The sequence below is a fragment of the Pristiophorus japonicus genome, chromosome 1, assembly GCF_044704955.1.
Source record: "Pristiophorus japonicus isolate sPriJap1 chromosome 1, sPriJap1.hap1, whole genome shotgun sequence".
In the NCBI taxonomy this organism is placed as follows: Eukaryota; Metazoa; Chordata; class Chondrichthyes; family Pristiophoridae; genus Pristiophorus; species Pristiophorus japonicus.
The window spans coordinates 523,430,282-523,445,484 of NC_091977.1; the positions used below are offsets into that span (position 1 = coordinate 523,430,282).

Genomic DNA, 15,203 nt, shown 5'->3' on the forward strand with positions numbered 1-15,203 from the left:
AAATCCAAGAACATAACACCATGTAAGGTGTAGGTATGTTTCCTTTTAAGACTATAAAGTCTAAATGTTGTCATTGAAGCGCAGTTCATGAAACTTTATGCATTTGAATCTCACAAGCTTCATGCAAAATGGGTAGTGATTGTATAACTATGTCGATCTCAGCTCCTTAAAATCAACTGGTTTTGCACGTAAAATATGCAAGAATTAATGAGTGGCAAATGAATGCGACGTTAGGTTTGACAGCTCGATGTTACACGGCATTTTAAAAATAATTCATTCACACGATGTGGGCATTGCTGGCAAGGTCAGCATTTATTACTCATTCCTCATTGTCATCGAGAAGATGGTGGTGAGCCACAGCCGTAAACTGCTGCAGTCTGTGTGGTAGCAGTTTGGTACAACAGAGTGGCTTGCTGGGCCATTTCAGAGGGCAGTTAAGAGTCTATTACTATAGAGCGGTTACTATAAACAGTCAACTTATACCTCGTGATTCAGAGATTAAGCAAAAGTCAAGACTGAAGTGTTCGCAACCATCTTCAATCAGAAGTGCCGAGTGGATGATCCTTCTCGGCCTTCACCATCACAGGTGCCAGACTTTAGTCAATTCGATTCATTCTGCAATTCACTTCAAATTTGTTTTTCTAAAAATTCACATTTTGGGTTTTCTGAATTAGTTACATTTAGCAAGGACCAACAGTGAAGAAGAAAAATTTAATTTATTAGCAAGTTTCATTATTTAAAGATATACACAATGATGTAAAAAATGTCAGCAAAGAGGTGTATCAACTTTGATCGGACATGACTAAAACAACCACTAATTTAGAATGCAAGATAATACTGGTTAATTTGAACCTTTATTAGACCAGTTTTTAGGTTCCAGCATAGGCAAATGAGCACAGTGGGAAATTGGGGCATAAGTACTCGTTGGCAAGATCAGCACAGAAACCGGCACAAATTACTGCGTTAATGTAATTCAGGCAACTCTGGCCCCATACACCATTTAAACTTTAACCAAGGTGGAGTAAACCACCAGTGAAAATTATTACAATCAGAGAAACATAAGTTTTTCGGAGAGAGATGCTCCTGATAATTCACACAAGCACAAATAAAGAATGGAGCTCTAATGCTGCATCTGGAGTGCATGGTAAGCTATTTAAAATGTTATTTTACTGCTGTACTTGATGAAACCTTAGGCATTGATGTGTGGTGTATTGGCTTGACTGTTGAGCTTTACCTGGTGCCATCCGGCTGAAGTACTACTGGCTACTTGAAGTACAGCATGGACTTCAGGGAGTTCTTGTCCTTCAATGTGACCCCTCTGCATTTCTGGCAGTACCAACTGTTTGAAATAAGATTCCAGTCTATCATCCCGAAATGCCTCAACGTCAAACTCATCGTCTGTTAGAAATGAAGCAGTATTAATTTGTTGAACAAGTGAAAAAAATCTGAACCTTCAGTCAACATCTTGAACGATAACAGGAAGGGTTATGATACAGTAATTAAGGTGAAAGTGTTTCCACTGACAGAAGGGTTGGTAACCAGGGGACAGTTTTAAGCCAATTGGTAAAAGTGCCACAGGCAAGATAAGGAGAACATTTTTTCATGCAGTGAATTATAATTTGGGACGCACTTCCTGAAAGGGTGGTGGAAGCAGATTCAATAGTAACTTTCAAAAGAGAACTGGATAAATACCTGAAAAAGGAGAAAATTCCAGGGCTACAGGCAAAGAGCAGTGGAGTGGGACTAATTGAATAGGTCTTTCAAAAGAGAGCACACATGCAAGATGGGCCGAATTGCCTCCTTCTGTGCTTTAAGATTCTATGATACTCTAGCATGACGTACAAAAGGAGTAATTCCCTTTTTTCCCCTCTGAATTATGAAAATAAGTTCATGCCATGTTAAAAAATCCTGCTGCACTGAACAAACACTGCAAACTTTAGAAAAGGCACTATTAAACCTACAAAGGTCATCTGCCTTTTTTTTAAATAATGGTTTCTGCATATTATCATGTATTTCACAAAGTTCATCGTATGCTTAATAACAATATTGTTACTAACTGGAGAACATTACTGTGCGCTGTACCTGTAGACTGGTCTTCCAAACTTGCCAGTGACAAGAGTTTTTCATCTTCTAACAAACTAGCTAGGCTGTCACTGTATCGTCTGATGCCCAAATCCACATCTGTTAGTTTTGTGGTCGGGCAGTTCCCAGGTTCGCTTGGGCTGTTGACCTGGAGGGTTTACAAGCAAACTATTACAAATTCAGGATGAGCTCCAATACATACATACATACATACCATAGAGGGGAAAGTTGTGAAGTTTGTATCTAGCTATCCAGTTCATGTAAAAGGGGATTGTTCGAGGTAAATAGACAAGTGGATTTTCCACAAGTGGGTGTAGCAAAATGAGACATTCCTTGTATAAGTAGAGACATTGGGCCTCAAATTGTGGCCTCTCCAGATGCATACGCGCCTGAAGAGGCCCCGCAAGTTCAGGGTTTAACCGCGCAAAGCGCATGCGCCTAAACCCGGCACTTCTGATCTGTCAAAATGTCTTCACAGATCGCACACATCCCCAGGAGAAGGGCCTTCGTGGGCAGAGTTGGGCTATTTTCCCCAACAAATGTCCTTAACACTCTTCATAATTCTCATTTTTACTTCCTTCACTGGAACTAGTTTCCTTCTGCAAAGAATCTGTTTTTTGCCATGGTTGAAACATTTTGCTACCCTCATCCAAGCCTCAATTATTAAAGCCATTTTACTGCAATGATATACCATTTTCAATTGTAACTTTGCACGTTTGTGACAAACCAACTTTTATACAAATTGTTAAAGACGACTTACGATTGCGACAGGAGGCACCATCACTGCAGATTGAGAAATTTAATGTGCTCTCAAAATCTGTGCGCACTCTACTCTTCAAGTTAAGTAAAGCAGTTTGCACAACACTCATTTACAATACAGAATTTCAAATGTTTGTCACAGGTACTTTAAAAACTATAAGCAGATTGAATAATTCCAAAAAGATATTTATTAAGTCTACTTCTGATTAAGTTTGTTGCAAAAATATTTGAATTAACCAATATAAAAAATGGCAAAAATGCAGCAAAGTGGGAATTTAGCGATCAAAAACATTCAGATCATCAGATAATTTGAATCAACAGAAGCTAGGCGATATTTCAATTAAAAAAAACTGCACGCAGAAAAACAATTATACTTTTTGGCTGCAAATACCTTATTTCTTTTACTGTTGGTATGGTCAGTCAAACTATCCAACCCAGAAGAAATCTCTGTAAAGGCAAGCAGTGCAGTTTAAGCAAACAAGATCATATTTTAACAAAATTACAATTATTTCTTCATTCATTCTCAGGATGTGGCCATCTCTATTTGCGCTGAGGTGGTGGTGCTGGACCTCCTCCTTCAACCGCTACAGCCCGTGTGGGGAAGGTGCTGCACAATACTATTAGGTATGGAAACAGTTTGATATAACTGAGTGGCTTGGTAGGCCACTTTAGAGGACATCTTGGTGTGGAATTGGAGCCATAACGTGCAAAAAAGAAATTTCCTTTCTTAAATGACATGAGTGAACTAGTTTTGTTTTTTTATTTTTATTTCCAGATTTATTTATTTATAAAACTGGATTAAAATTCTCCAACTGTCATGGCGGGATATTAACTTGCGTCTTCTGGATTATTAGTCTAGGCCTCTGGATTAGTAGTCCACCAACATAACCACTGCGCTGCAGTGCCCTGAATTTTTAAAGGTTTAGTAGCTCAGCTAGTAGTTTGGTGGTAAATGTACTGGATGATGTGGCACCAAGTTTTATAGACCAGAAAGGTTCGAGTTCACTGCTCTTAGCTAGACAGCAGCAAGATCAGTACAATGGGTCTGAGTGTGGACAGGATGTGGACACAGATTCAAGATCTTTAATATGTTATGCAAATTTTTATGATTAAATGTTAAAACATATGCAAAAGACAAATTTTCAATAACTGGTGTCTCGTTACTGCTGTAGATACAAAGGGACCGCCGATGATGATGGAGATACAAATAATACTTTGGGATACAATACATGAGCACTAGGAGACATGACATAGGGAACAGTAGCTTAGTGGTTATATTACTGGACTAGTAACCAAGAGCCCTGGACTCATTATTCGGAGACTTAAGTTCAAATCACACTAGGCCAAGCGTAGCATACTTGGGAGAAACAGTTAACTTTGATCCTATGGCGCCCAAAGCTTTCTGCCACTGGGAGTTTTCCTCACCTCATGTCTGCGCCTGTTGTAGACTAATTGATAGAGACAGATTGCCATGATTAAACAACTCCATATCGATGCATCATAAAACAAGACACCAGGATGGTAGTTGGCATACTAGATGGACCTTGGTCTTTTTTCATCTAGAAATTCCTATGGCGTTTTATTGCATATTTATAAGTAATGTAGATTAGTTCTGTTATGTATGCAACCCTAGGTAACCTGTATCATACCGCCACCAGAGGACATACCTGTTGGGGTCCCAAGAGATTCCAGCATCCCTTGGGAGCACTGTATATAAGCAGGCCTCCCATGCTGTACCAACACTCTGGAGTTTGAATAAAGGAGCTAAGGTCACACTTACTCAGTTACATTACCTGATTATGAACATAACAAGTTCAGTATCAAATTGTAAGTCTATCAACACGTATCTGAAAGATTGTGTGTACATAAAAATAATGTAATGGCTCAAATCAAATCATGTTACTTACAACACCAGTGATAGATGATTTACTACTCCTGGTTTGCAAAGTGACATGGTAAATTATATGGCTCGATATACAACCAAAAACTAGCTGTACATATTCTCGTCCACTTGCAAGAGTGCATTTAAAAAAAATGTAATACAATCATTTATAAGTTAATTTGAACTGTAGTAATCCATTTCTTCCTTTTAATTCAGATCCAAATTTGGTTACAATGACCTGGTCAATTTCATTGAATGAGTGTGATGGTTTAATCCACCACTTACACTAGAATCAGTATTTTATCAAATCAAATTTGAAGTGACTAAACATAGAAAATAGGTGCAGGAGTAGGCCATTCAGTCCTTCGAGCCTGCACCGCCATTCAATGAGTTCATGGCTGAACATGCAACTTCAGTACCCCATTCCTGCTTTTTCGCCATACCCCTTGATCCCCCTAGTAGTAAGGACTACATCGAACTCCTTTTTGAATATATTTAGTGAATTGGCCTCAACAACTTTCTGTGGTAGAGAATTCCACAGGTTCACCACTCTCTGGGTGAAGATGTTTCTCCTCATCTCGGTCCTAAATGGTTTACCCCTTATCCTTAGACTGTGACCCCTGGTTCTGGACTTCCCCAACATTGGGAACATTCTTCCTGCATCTAACATGTCAAAACCCGTCAGAATTTTAAACATTTCTATGAGATCCCCTCATTCTTCTGAACTCCAGTGAATACAAGCCCAGTTGATCCAGTCTTTCTTGATATGTCAGTCCCGCCGTCCCGGGAATCAGTCTGGTGAACCTTCGCTGCACTCCCTCAATAGCAAGAATGTCCTTCCTCAAGTTAGGAGACCAAAACTGTACACAATACTCCAGGTGTGGCCTCACCAAGGCCCTGTACAACTGTAGTAACACCTCCCTGCCCCGTACTCAAATCCACTTACTATGAAGGCCAACATGCCATTTTCTTTCTGAACCGCCTGCTGTACCTGCATGCCAACCTTCAATGACTGATGTACCATGGCACCCAGGTCTCGTTGCACCTCCCCTTTTCCTAATCTGTCACCATTCAGATAAAAGTCTGTCTCTCTGCTTTTACCACCAAAGTGGATAACCTCACATTTATCCACATTATACTTCATCTGCCATGCATTTGCCCACTCACCTAACCTACCCAATTCACTCTGCAGCCTCATAGCATCCTCCTCGCAGCTCACACTGCCACCCAACTTAGTGTCATCCGCAAATTTGGAGATACTACATTTAATCCCCTCGTCTAAATCATTAATGTACAGTGTAAACAGCTGAGGCCCCAGCACAGAACCTTGTGGTACCCCACTAGTCACTGCCTGCCATTCTGAAAAGTACCCATTTACTCCTACTCTTTGCTTCCTGTCTGCCAACCAGTTCTCAATCCATGTCAGCACACTACCCCCAATCCCATGTGGTTCAACTTTGCACATTAATCTCTTGTGTGGGACCTTGTCGAAAGCCTTCTGAAAGTCCAAATACATCACATCAACTGGTTCTCCCTTGTCCACTCCACTGGAAACATCCTCAAAAAATTCCAGAAGATTTGTCAAGCATGATTTCCCTTTCACAAATCCATGCTGACTTGGACCTATCATGTCACCTCTTTCCAAATATGCTGCTATGACATCCTTAATAATTGAGTCCATCATTTTACCCACTACCGATGTCAGACTGACCGGTCTATAATTGCCTGTTTTCTCTCTCCCTCCTTTTTTTAAAAACAAGTGGGGTTACATTGGCTACCCTCCACTCCATAGGAACTGATCCAGAGTCTATGGAATGTTGGAAAATGACTGTCAATGCATCCGCTATTTCCAAGGCCACCTCCTTAAGTACTCTGGGATGCAGTCCATCAGGCCCTGGGGATTTATCGGCCTTCAATCCCATCAATTTCCCCAACACAATTTCCTGACTAATAAGGATTTCCCCTTAGTTCCCCTTTCTTACTAGACCCTCTGACCGCTTTTATATCCGGAAGGTTGCTTGTGTCCTCCTTAGTGAATACCGAACCAAAGTACTTGTTCAATTGGTCTGCCATTTCTTTGTTCCCCGTTATGGCTTCCCCTGATTCTGACTGCAGGGGACCTACATTTGTCTTTACCAACCTTTTTCTCTTTACATATCTATAGAAGCTTTTGCAGTCCGTTTTAATGTTCCCTGCAAGCTTCCTCTCGTACTCTCGTTTCCCTGCCCTAATCAAACCCTTTGTCCTCCTCTGCTGAGTTCTAAATTTCTCCCAGTCCCCGGGTTCGCTGCTATTTCTGGCCAATTTGTATGCCACTTCCTTGGCTTTAATATTATCCCTGATTTCCCTTGATAGCCACGGGTGAGCCACCTTCCCTTTTTTATTTTTACGCCAGACAGGGATGTACAATTGTTGTAGTTCATCCATGCGGTCTCTAAATGTCTGCCATTGCCCATCCACTGTCAACCCCATAAGTATCATTCGCCAATCTATCCTAGCCAATTCACGCCTCATACCTTCAAAGTTACCCTTCTTTAAGTTCTGGACCATGGTCTCTGAATTAACTGTTTCATTCTCCATCCTAATGTAGAATTCCACCATATTATGGTCACTCTTCCCCAAGGGGCCTCACACAACAAGATTGCTAATTAATCCTCTCTCATTACACAACACCCAGTCTAAGATGGCCTCCCCCAAAGTTGGTTCCTCAACATATTGGTCTAGAAAACCATCCCTTATGCACTCCAGGAAATCCTCCTCCACCATATTGCTTCCAGTTTGGTTAGCCCAATCTATGTGCATATTAAAGTTACCCATGATAACTGCTGCACCTTTATTGCATGCACCCCTAATTTCCTGTTTGATGCCCTCCCCAACATCACTACTACTGTTTGGAGGTCTGTACACAACTCCCACTAACGTTTTTTGCCCTTTGGTGTTCTGCAGCTCTACCTATATAGGTTCCACATCAAGCTAATGTCCTTCCTAACTACATTGAACAATTCAGAATGGCTGCATATACATACCGTCCAGGTTTTTAGTAGACAATAATCCAAATTTGGCATCTTGTCTATTGTATTGCCCTGATAATCCATGTGGTGGATTTGCTTCTGAGCAGGAAGAGCCAAATTCATCCTGTTGTTTTTTCATCACATCAGAAATATAGTGAGCATCAATGAAGTCATCAATATTTTCTCTGTTTAAAAAACAAAACTGTAATGGTAGAAAACTCACACAAGTTCAGAATATTTATTTTTTTTATAAAAAATGTTTAATTTTATATTTTAAAGTTAGTAAGTTATCAACCAGCCCGAGTTCAAAAATGGTTACCTCTTATCAAAATTTTAAAACTCTTCTCCCAAAGTTTCCTCCTCACCGAGCAAGCAGAATGTCTATGGTACTCTTCAGCTAAGACTACTAGATGTATTTGGCACATCCCATGGTAAGAAACATCCCTTTTGTTTACGATTAGGTAACAGACAGCATTAGAAATTATATAAAAGATAATCCAAATAGGACCACATGGGTCCTAGCTATGCGTGCCTTTTTGAGGGATATGTGGAACATTATTTGTTCCAGTCCTACTCTGGTCCCCTCAGTCACCTCTTTTTCCCAGTACATTGATGACTGTATTGGTGCCATTTCCTGCTCTCACCCTGAACTTGAAAATTTCTTTGACTTTGCATCCAATTTTCAGTCTTCTCTCACCTTCACATGGTCCATCTCCGACTCTTTCCTTCCTTGACTTCTCAGTCACCATCTCGAGGTATAGGCCATCGACCAGTATCCATGATAAGCCCACTGACTCCCAAAGCTACGTGGACTACACTTCCTCCCACCCGGCATCCTGCAAGGACTCCATTCCATTCTCCTAGTTTCTCCATCTCCATCGTATCTGCTCTAACGACGCTACCTTTCACACTAGTGCCTCTGACATGTCTTCCTTTTTCCTCAGAGGATTCCCCTCTGCTGTGGTTAATATGACCCCTGATCGTGTCCGTTCCATTTCCTGCACCTCTGCTCTCACCCCTTCCCCTCACTCTCACTCTCAGAACCATGACAGGGTTCGCCTTGTCCTCACCTTTCACCCCACCAGCCTCCACGTTCAACGGATCATCCTCCACCATTTCCACCACCTCCAGCGTGATCCCACCACCAATCACATCTTTCCCCTCCTCTCTCAGCATGCTGAAGGGAACGCTCACTCCGCGACACCCTGGGCCATTCCGCAGTCACCCTCTCCCCTTCCCACGGCACTTTTCCGTGCAAGCGCAGGAGATGCAACACTTCCTCCTCCCTTCCCACTATCCAGGGCCCCAAATACTCCTTCCAGGTGAAACAGCGATTCCCTTGAACTTTCAATTAAGTATACTGTATTCGCTGCTCACGATGTGGTCTCCTCTACATTGGGGAGACCAAGCATAGATTGGGTGACTGCTTTGCAGAACACCTTCGTTCAGTCTGTGAGTGTGACCCTGAGCTTCCGGACGCCCGTCACTTAAATTCTCCACTCCCGCTCTGACCTTGGTCTCGTACACTGTTCTAACGAAGCTCAATGCAAGCTTGAGGAACAGCACCTCATCTTTCATTAAGGAACTTTACAGCCTTCTGGACTCAACATCGAGTTCAACAATTTCAGAGCGTAACCGCTGTCAAGCTTTGGCTCCCTCCCAACCCCCCCCCCCCCACCGCCCCAAGCCAGCTTTTTTTTCCTCCTTGTCTCTAATGGCAGCTGGTCATTATTCGGCCATTCACACCCTATCTTAAACTAATGTTTTTCTAACTCCTGGGATTACCATATCATTTCGGCCCATCATCCCTTTTGTCTCTCTAATCTCTCCTGCCTTCCACCCTATCACAGACCTTCCCTTTTGTTCTTTCTTCCCCTCCCACTTTCAATGCTGGTTAACAATTTGTTCTTTTCGAACACTCTCCACTTCTGACAAAAGGTCGTCGACCCGAAACGTTAACTCTGCTTTTTCTCTACAGCGGTCTGATCTGCTGAGAATTCTGGCATTTTCTGTTTATATTAGAGGTTATATATTTGGTAGACTAAAGAACTCTGACTACTTTATTGAATGGCTTCTTTTTTGTGTTTGCTAATTATACAAGGTACAGAAATACACATTTCAATCTGGCGGCTGAGTTAATTAATATGCATCGGAGTTTTGATTAGTCAAATAATAGAATTTAGTAAGTTAATTGTTTACATGACCAAGAAATTGTATATTGAAGCTTCTGAACCAGAAGGGGCTTCCACTCTTGTTCCATGAACATCGGCCCTAAATTTGCGGACCCTACCGGCATGTACGAGTGCGTAGAGACCCCACAAGTTCCGGGTTTAGGCATGCGAGTCCTCTTGACAGATCACACGCATCTGGAAAAGGGTCTCTGCGGGCAGAGTTGGGCTATTTGCCCAACGAACGCCCCCAAAATTCTTATGACTAATAAAAGCAGATGTAAGTCCTGCTTTTATCAGCGTAAACCTTTTAAAAAAGACAGAAACACTTTTTTTCAATAATTTAAACATTTTAAATCCTTTTAAAGTTTATTTTTAGATCCTTTAAAATATGTAAATTTATTTTTCAAAAAATTAAATTTTGTTTTAAGTAATTAAATTCCATTTTGATTAACTTTAAATACGTGGAGTTTTTAAACATTTATTTTAAATGCTTGTGTTATTTTGGGGGATTCCCATTAATACTAATGGTGATGGAACTCACCAGAAGTATGAATGTGGATCCTCTACTTGGATTACTTGGGCCAGCCCACGTAATCCCAGGGATGCGTATGAAGCGCTAAGTCCCTGGAATATATGGGCCTCTACACAGGCCTTCACATAGAGGCCAAAAACCAGAAGTCTCCGAACCTCTGGGACTACCAGGTAAACAAGTAGAAATTTCTCAGGTCGGAAGCTTCCGATCGCAATTTCTGGGCCCATGTCTTTGAATATTGCAATTTACATAGTTCAAGAAATTAATTTGTTGAGATCGTTTTTGCTGATAAGTCTTCACAGGATCTTGAAACAGGTTGGCAAAACCCTCCTTACACAGGTCCAAACATCAGGGTTTACCACATAAATGGACTTGTTAGCAAAATTAATGCCCATGGGATCAAAGAGGCAGTGGCAGCGTGGATCTGAAATATGCCAAGAGACAGACAGCAGAGTATGTGAATGGTTGTTTTTCAGGCTGGAGGGAAGTAGACAGTGGTGTTCCCCTGGGTTTGGAATTCGGCCACTGCTTTTTTTAAATATACATATTATGACCTGGGCTTGGGTATAGGGTACCTAATTTAAAAGTTTACAGATTAACACAAAACTTCAAAATGTTGTAAACAGGGAGGAGGATAGAAGCAGGCTTCAGGAGGACATAGACATGGCAGATGAAATTTAATGTAGAGAAGTGTGAAGCCGGTGTCCCACTGCACGTTCAGTGTAACTACAAGTCATAGACTTATATTCAGAACAGTCTGAGTTGTCACCTTTTTTGAGGCAGTTAACTTTTCTCAGCTTTATAGGTTAGCATTTGTATTGAGAATATGTCAAGACACCATAAGTTTGAATTCTTGTCATATGTCTGCATAAGCACGTATTAACAAGATGCAATTGAAGTTTTCAAAATATGGGAATGACCAGATACTTACAGTTCATCTTTAAAACTCAGGGCAAATTTTTTACAGGATTCAGAAGTCGAAACATTAGGCAGATATGTGTTCACTATGGAAGACCCCACTTCTTCCAAGTATGAAGCTTGAGTATCTGGAATTCTACAAGACAAATATGAATCCACATTACATCGAATGTACAACTGAGAAACGGGCCATTTGGCCCAACTGGTCTATGCTGCCATTTATGCTCCACATGAACCTCTTCCCTCTCCTATTCATCTATCAGTTAGTGATGAGTAAAATTACATAAAGATGGATCTACATTTGGTTAGGAGTAATAATGCTGTTATTCATCGTCTCAGAAAAAGAGACGAAAGCTAATGGTCTGCCACAGAGGGAGTGCAGCGAAGGTTCACCAGACGGATTCCTGGGATGGCAGGACTGTCGTATGAGGAGAGATTGGGTTTAGGCCTGTATTCACTAGCGTTTAGAAAAATAAGAGGGGATCTCACTGAAACGTATAAAATTCTGACTGGGTTGAATAGACCGGATGCGGGAGGATGTTTCCCCTGGCTGGGAAGTCTAGAACAAGGGGTCGCCGTCTCAGGATACGGGGTAGGAAATTTAGGACCGAGATGAGGAGAAATTCTTTCACTGAGTGGTGAACCCGTGAAACTACCACAGAAGGCTGTGGAGGCCAAATCACTGAATATATTTAAGAGGAAGATAAGATAGATTTTCTAGAAACAAAAGGCATCAAGGGGTATGGGGAAAAAGCAGGAATATGGTGTTGAGATAGAGGATCAGCCATGATCATATTGAATGGTGGTGCAGACTCGAAGGGCCGAATGACCGACTACTGCTCCTATTTTCTATGTTTATGACATCTCACAACCTTCAGATTAAATTACACTTGCAGCATTTAATGTTAATGGTTCACAAAAGAGGTTGCTTCACTGTAAATAGTGTCATGCAGCATTGGCACAAAGACGAAGGGCTGGAAATTAATCAGCCTCCCGTTGTGTTTTTCAGCGGAAAGCGGTGCGGCGGGAAATTCATTGAAGTCTTCCGCCGGCGGTTTTGAACTACCGCTGGGGGTGGGTGGGATGGGATGGACTGCCGGCATGCAAGATTGGAAAAAGTGCTTCCGCCCGAGTTTGGTCACAGCGGTGACCCGTAGATGGTCGGGGGGGGGGGGGGGGGGGTGTCTGTCGAGGAAAAACCTGTCGGAGCAGCCCTTGGAACGGCGGTAGGTATGAAACCCTGCAAAAAGGCAAGTTAAAATTGTTATTTTTTAATTCTTTTGCAGCAATTCAATGGAAAAGGCTCTCGTGAATTTTTTACAATTTTTTATTTTTTGGAAAAATAGTGTGTTTTCCCATCTCCCTCGGTCCAACTCTGCATCGGACTAAAGTTGACAAGGATCGCGATTTCCACCATAAATCTTCGTGCAACACTGATTTTTCCCGCCTGGTGCATTGCCCCCCCATTTTTTCATGAATCAAAGCGGTGTCACACAGCGGTTTTTTTGGCGGCAAACCAGTAGTAGCGGTTTTAGATGAATTTCCAGCCCGAAGATCCCGTTGTGCCAATATAGAATATTTAGTTCAAAACAGTGTTCCTCTCTAAACGTCTCAAGACAAACTGTCAAAAGAACACTTCTTTTCAATGTGAACAAATACAAATCTCAGACATCTACTTCAAAAAGAGTTAAAGGACAACTATGTGAGCCAGCTGGAAGGACAATCAGTATAAGAACATAAGAATTAGGAACAGGAGTAGGCCATCGAGCCTATTCCGCCACTCAACAAGATCATGGCTGATCTGGCCGTGAAGAATAACTCGTATGGTCATGCTCACTCAAAGTTTGCAAAACCAGGTCCTTCAGTAATGGTTATCAGCATTTCCAATTAATCAATTTTTTTTAATTTTTTTATTTGAAATGGAATTTGAATCAAACCAGTTAGAATCAAAGATAAACAAACGTGCATGATTATATAAAAACCTCACCTGTTTTCTGAATCAGATTTATTTTTAGCAACTGTTGACGCAGCCACGGGAAGTCCAAAATTTGAAGAAACAGTGATATTTTCCAGTATGCTACAGCTACCACTCCTCATAGTCTGCAACAGAAAGCTTGGAAATGTCTCATCCTCCAGATTCCTGTCACTTTCCATTATGTACAAGCATCTAATCTTCACCTGCAAGAGATTCAAATAAATAAATGGATAAACAAAATCCATGATGGAAAAACAGTGCAGCTTCAAGATTTCTTGTGTCCGCTTGGTTCAGTTGCAGCACTCTTGCCCGAATCAGGTGGTCACGAGTTCAAACCCCACTCGGGACTTCGACACATAATCTAGGCCAGCACTTCAGCAGAAGAAATGCAGCAGTTAGAGGTGCCGTTTTTCCAGATGAGATGTTAAGCAGGTCCCACACCACCAGCTGAAGATCAGGAACTGCTCAGAGTGTTCTTAGTTCACATCCATCCCTTAATCAACACTTCAAAAATTGATTACCTGGTCATTCATTAATTTACTGTTTATGGGACCTTGACAGGCTCAAATTGGCTGCCATGTCTGCCAACATAGGAGTAACTACTTCAAAGTAATTTACTGGTTATGAAGCATTTTGGGATTTTCTGAGGATGTGATAAGACAGTCCTCTTTATAATTCAGGCACTCACTGTGATGACTGCAGTGTTCAGTGTAACTCCTCAAATAACGGAGCAGTCCATGCCCGCACGCAGCAAGACCTGGACGACATTCAGGCTTGGGCTGATAAGTGGCAAGTAACAGTCATTGCCCGGCACTTGAGTGGCACGAATATCACCAACAAGCGAGAGGCTAACCACTGCCCCTGGACATTCAACGACATTACCATCACCGAATCCCCCAATCCCCCACCATCAACATCCTGGGGGTCACCATTGACCAGAAACTTAACTGGACTAGCCACATAAACACTGTGGCAACAAGAGCAGGTCAGGGACTGGGTATTCTGCAGCGAGTGTCTCACCTCTAGACTCCCCAAAGCCTTTCCATCATCTACAAGGCACAAGTCAGGAGTGTGATGGATTACACTCCACTTGCCTGGATGAGTGCAGCTCCAACAACACTCGAGAAGCTCGACACCATCCTGGGCAAAGCAGCCCACTTGATTGGCAGCCCATTCACCACCTTAAACATTCACTCCCTCCATCACCGATGTACCATGGCTGCAGTATGTAACATCTACAAGATGCACTGTAGCAACTCACCAAGGCCTCTTCGGCAGCACCTCCCTATATAAACACATATAAAATAGGTGCAGGAGTAGGCCATTCGAGCCTGCACCGCCATTCAACTTCAGTACCCCATTCCTGCTTTCTCACCATATCCTTTGATCCCCCTAGTAGTAAGGACTTCATCTAACTCCTTTTTGAATATATTTAGTGAATGGCCTCAACAACTTTCTGTGGTAGAGAATTCCACAGATGCACCACTCTCTGGGTAAAGGAGTTTCTCCTCATCTCGGTCCTAAATGGCTTAGCCCTTATCCTTAGACTGTGACCCCTGCTTCTGGACTTCCCCAACATTGGGAACATTCTTCCTGCATCTAACCTGTCTAAACCCATCAGAATTATAAATGTTTCTATGAGATCCCCTCTCATTCTTCTGAACTCCAGTGAATACAAGCCCAGTTGATCCAGTCTTTCTTGATATGTCAGTCCCGCCATCCCAGGAATCAGTCTGGTGAACCTTCGCTGCACTCCCTCAATAGCAAGAATGTCCTTCCTCAACATGACATAAATCAAAAAATAAATGCAACACTGCATTATAACATACCTGTTGTGCAAATATCATTACAATTATATTGCTATATAAATAAA

The 15,203-nt window shown here is 41.9% G+C and overlaps 1 protein-coding gene across 4 annotated transcripts in view; it reads right to left on the reverse strand.

The window, feature by feature from the left end:
• cep192 (centrosomal protein 192) overlaps nucleotides 1-15,203 on the reverse strand; it is a 174,284-nt gene that overhangs the window by 133,473 nt on the left and 25,608 nt on the right. For all 4 annotated transcript variants that reach the window (XM_070896513.1, XM_070896530.1, XM_070896521.1 and 1 more), the window contains exons 2-7: nucleotides 13,343-13,533; nucleotides 11,369-11,491; nucleotides 7,750-7,919; nucleotides 3,233-3,288; nucleotides 2,083-2,230; nucleotides 1,235-1,398 (exon numbers count right to left, since the gene is read on the reverse strand). In XM_070896513.1, the coding sequence (XP_070752614.1) occupies nucleotides 1,235-1,398; nucleotides 2,083-2,230; nucleotides 3,233-3,288; nucleotides 7,750-7,919; nucleotides 11,369-11,491; nucleotides 13,343-13,509 (828 nt within the window). In that variant the 5' untranslated portion in view covers nucleotides 13,510-13,533. The remainder of the gene's footprint in view (nucleotides 1-1,234; nucleotides 1,399-2,082; nucleotides 2,231-3,232; nucleotides 3,289-7,749; nucleotides 7,920-11,368; nucleotides 11,492-13,342; nucleotides 13,534-15,203) is intronic.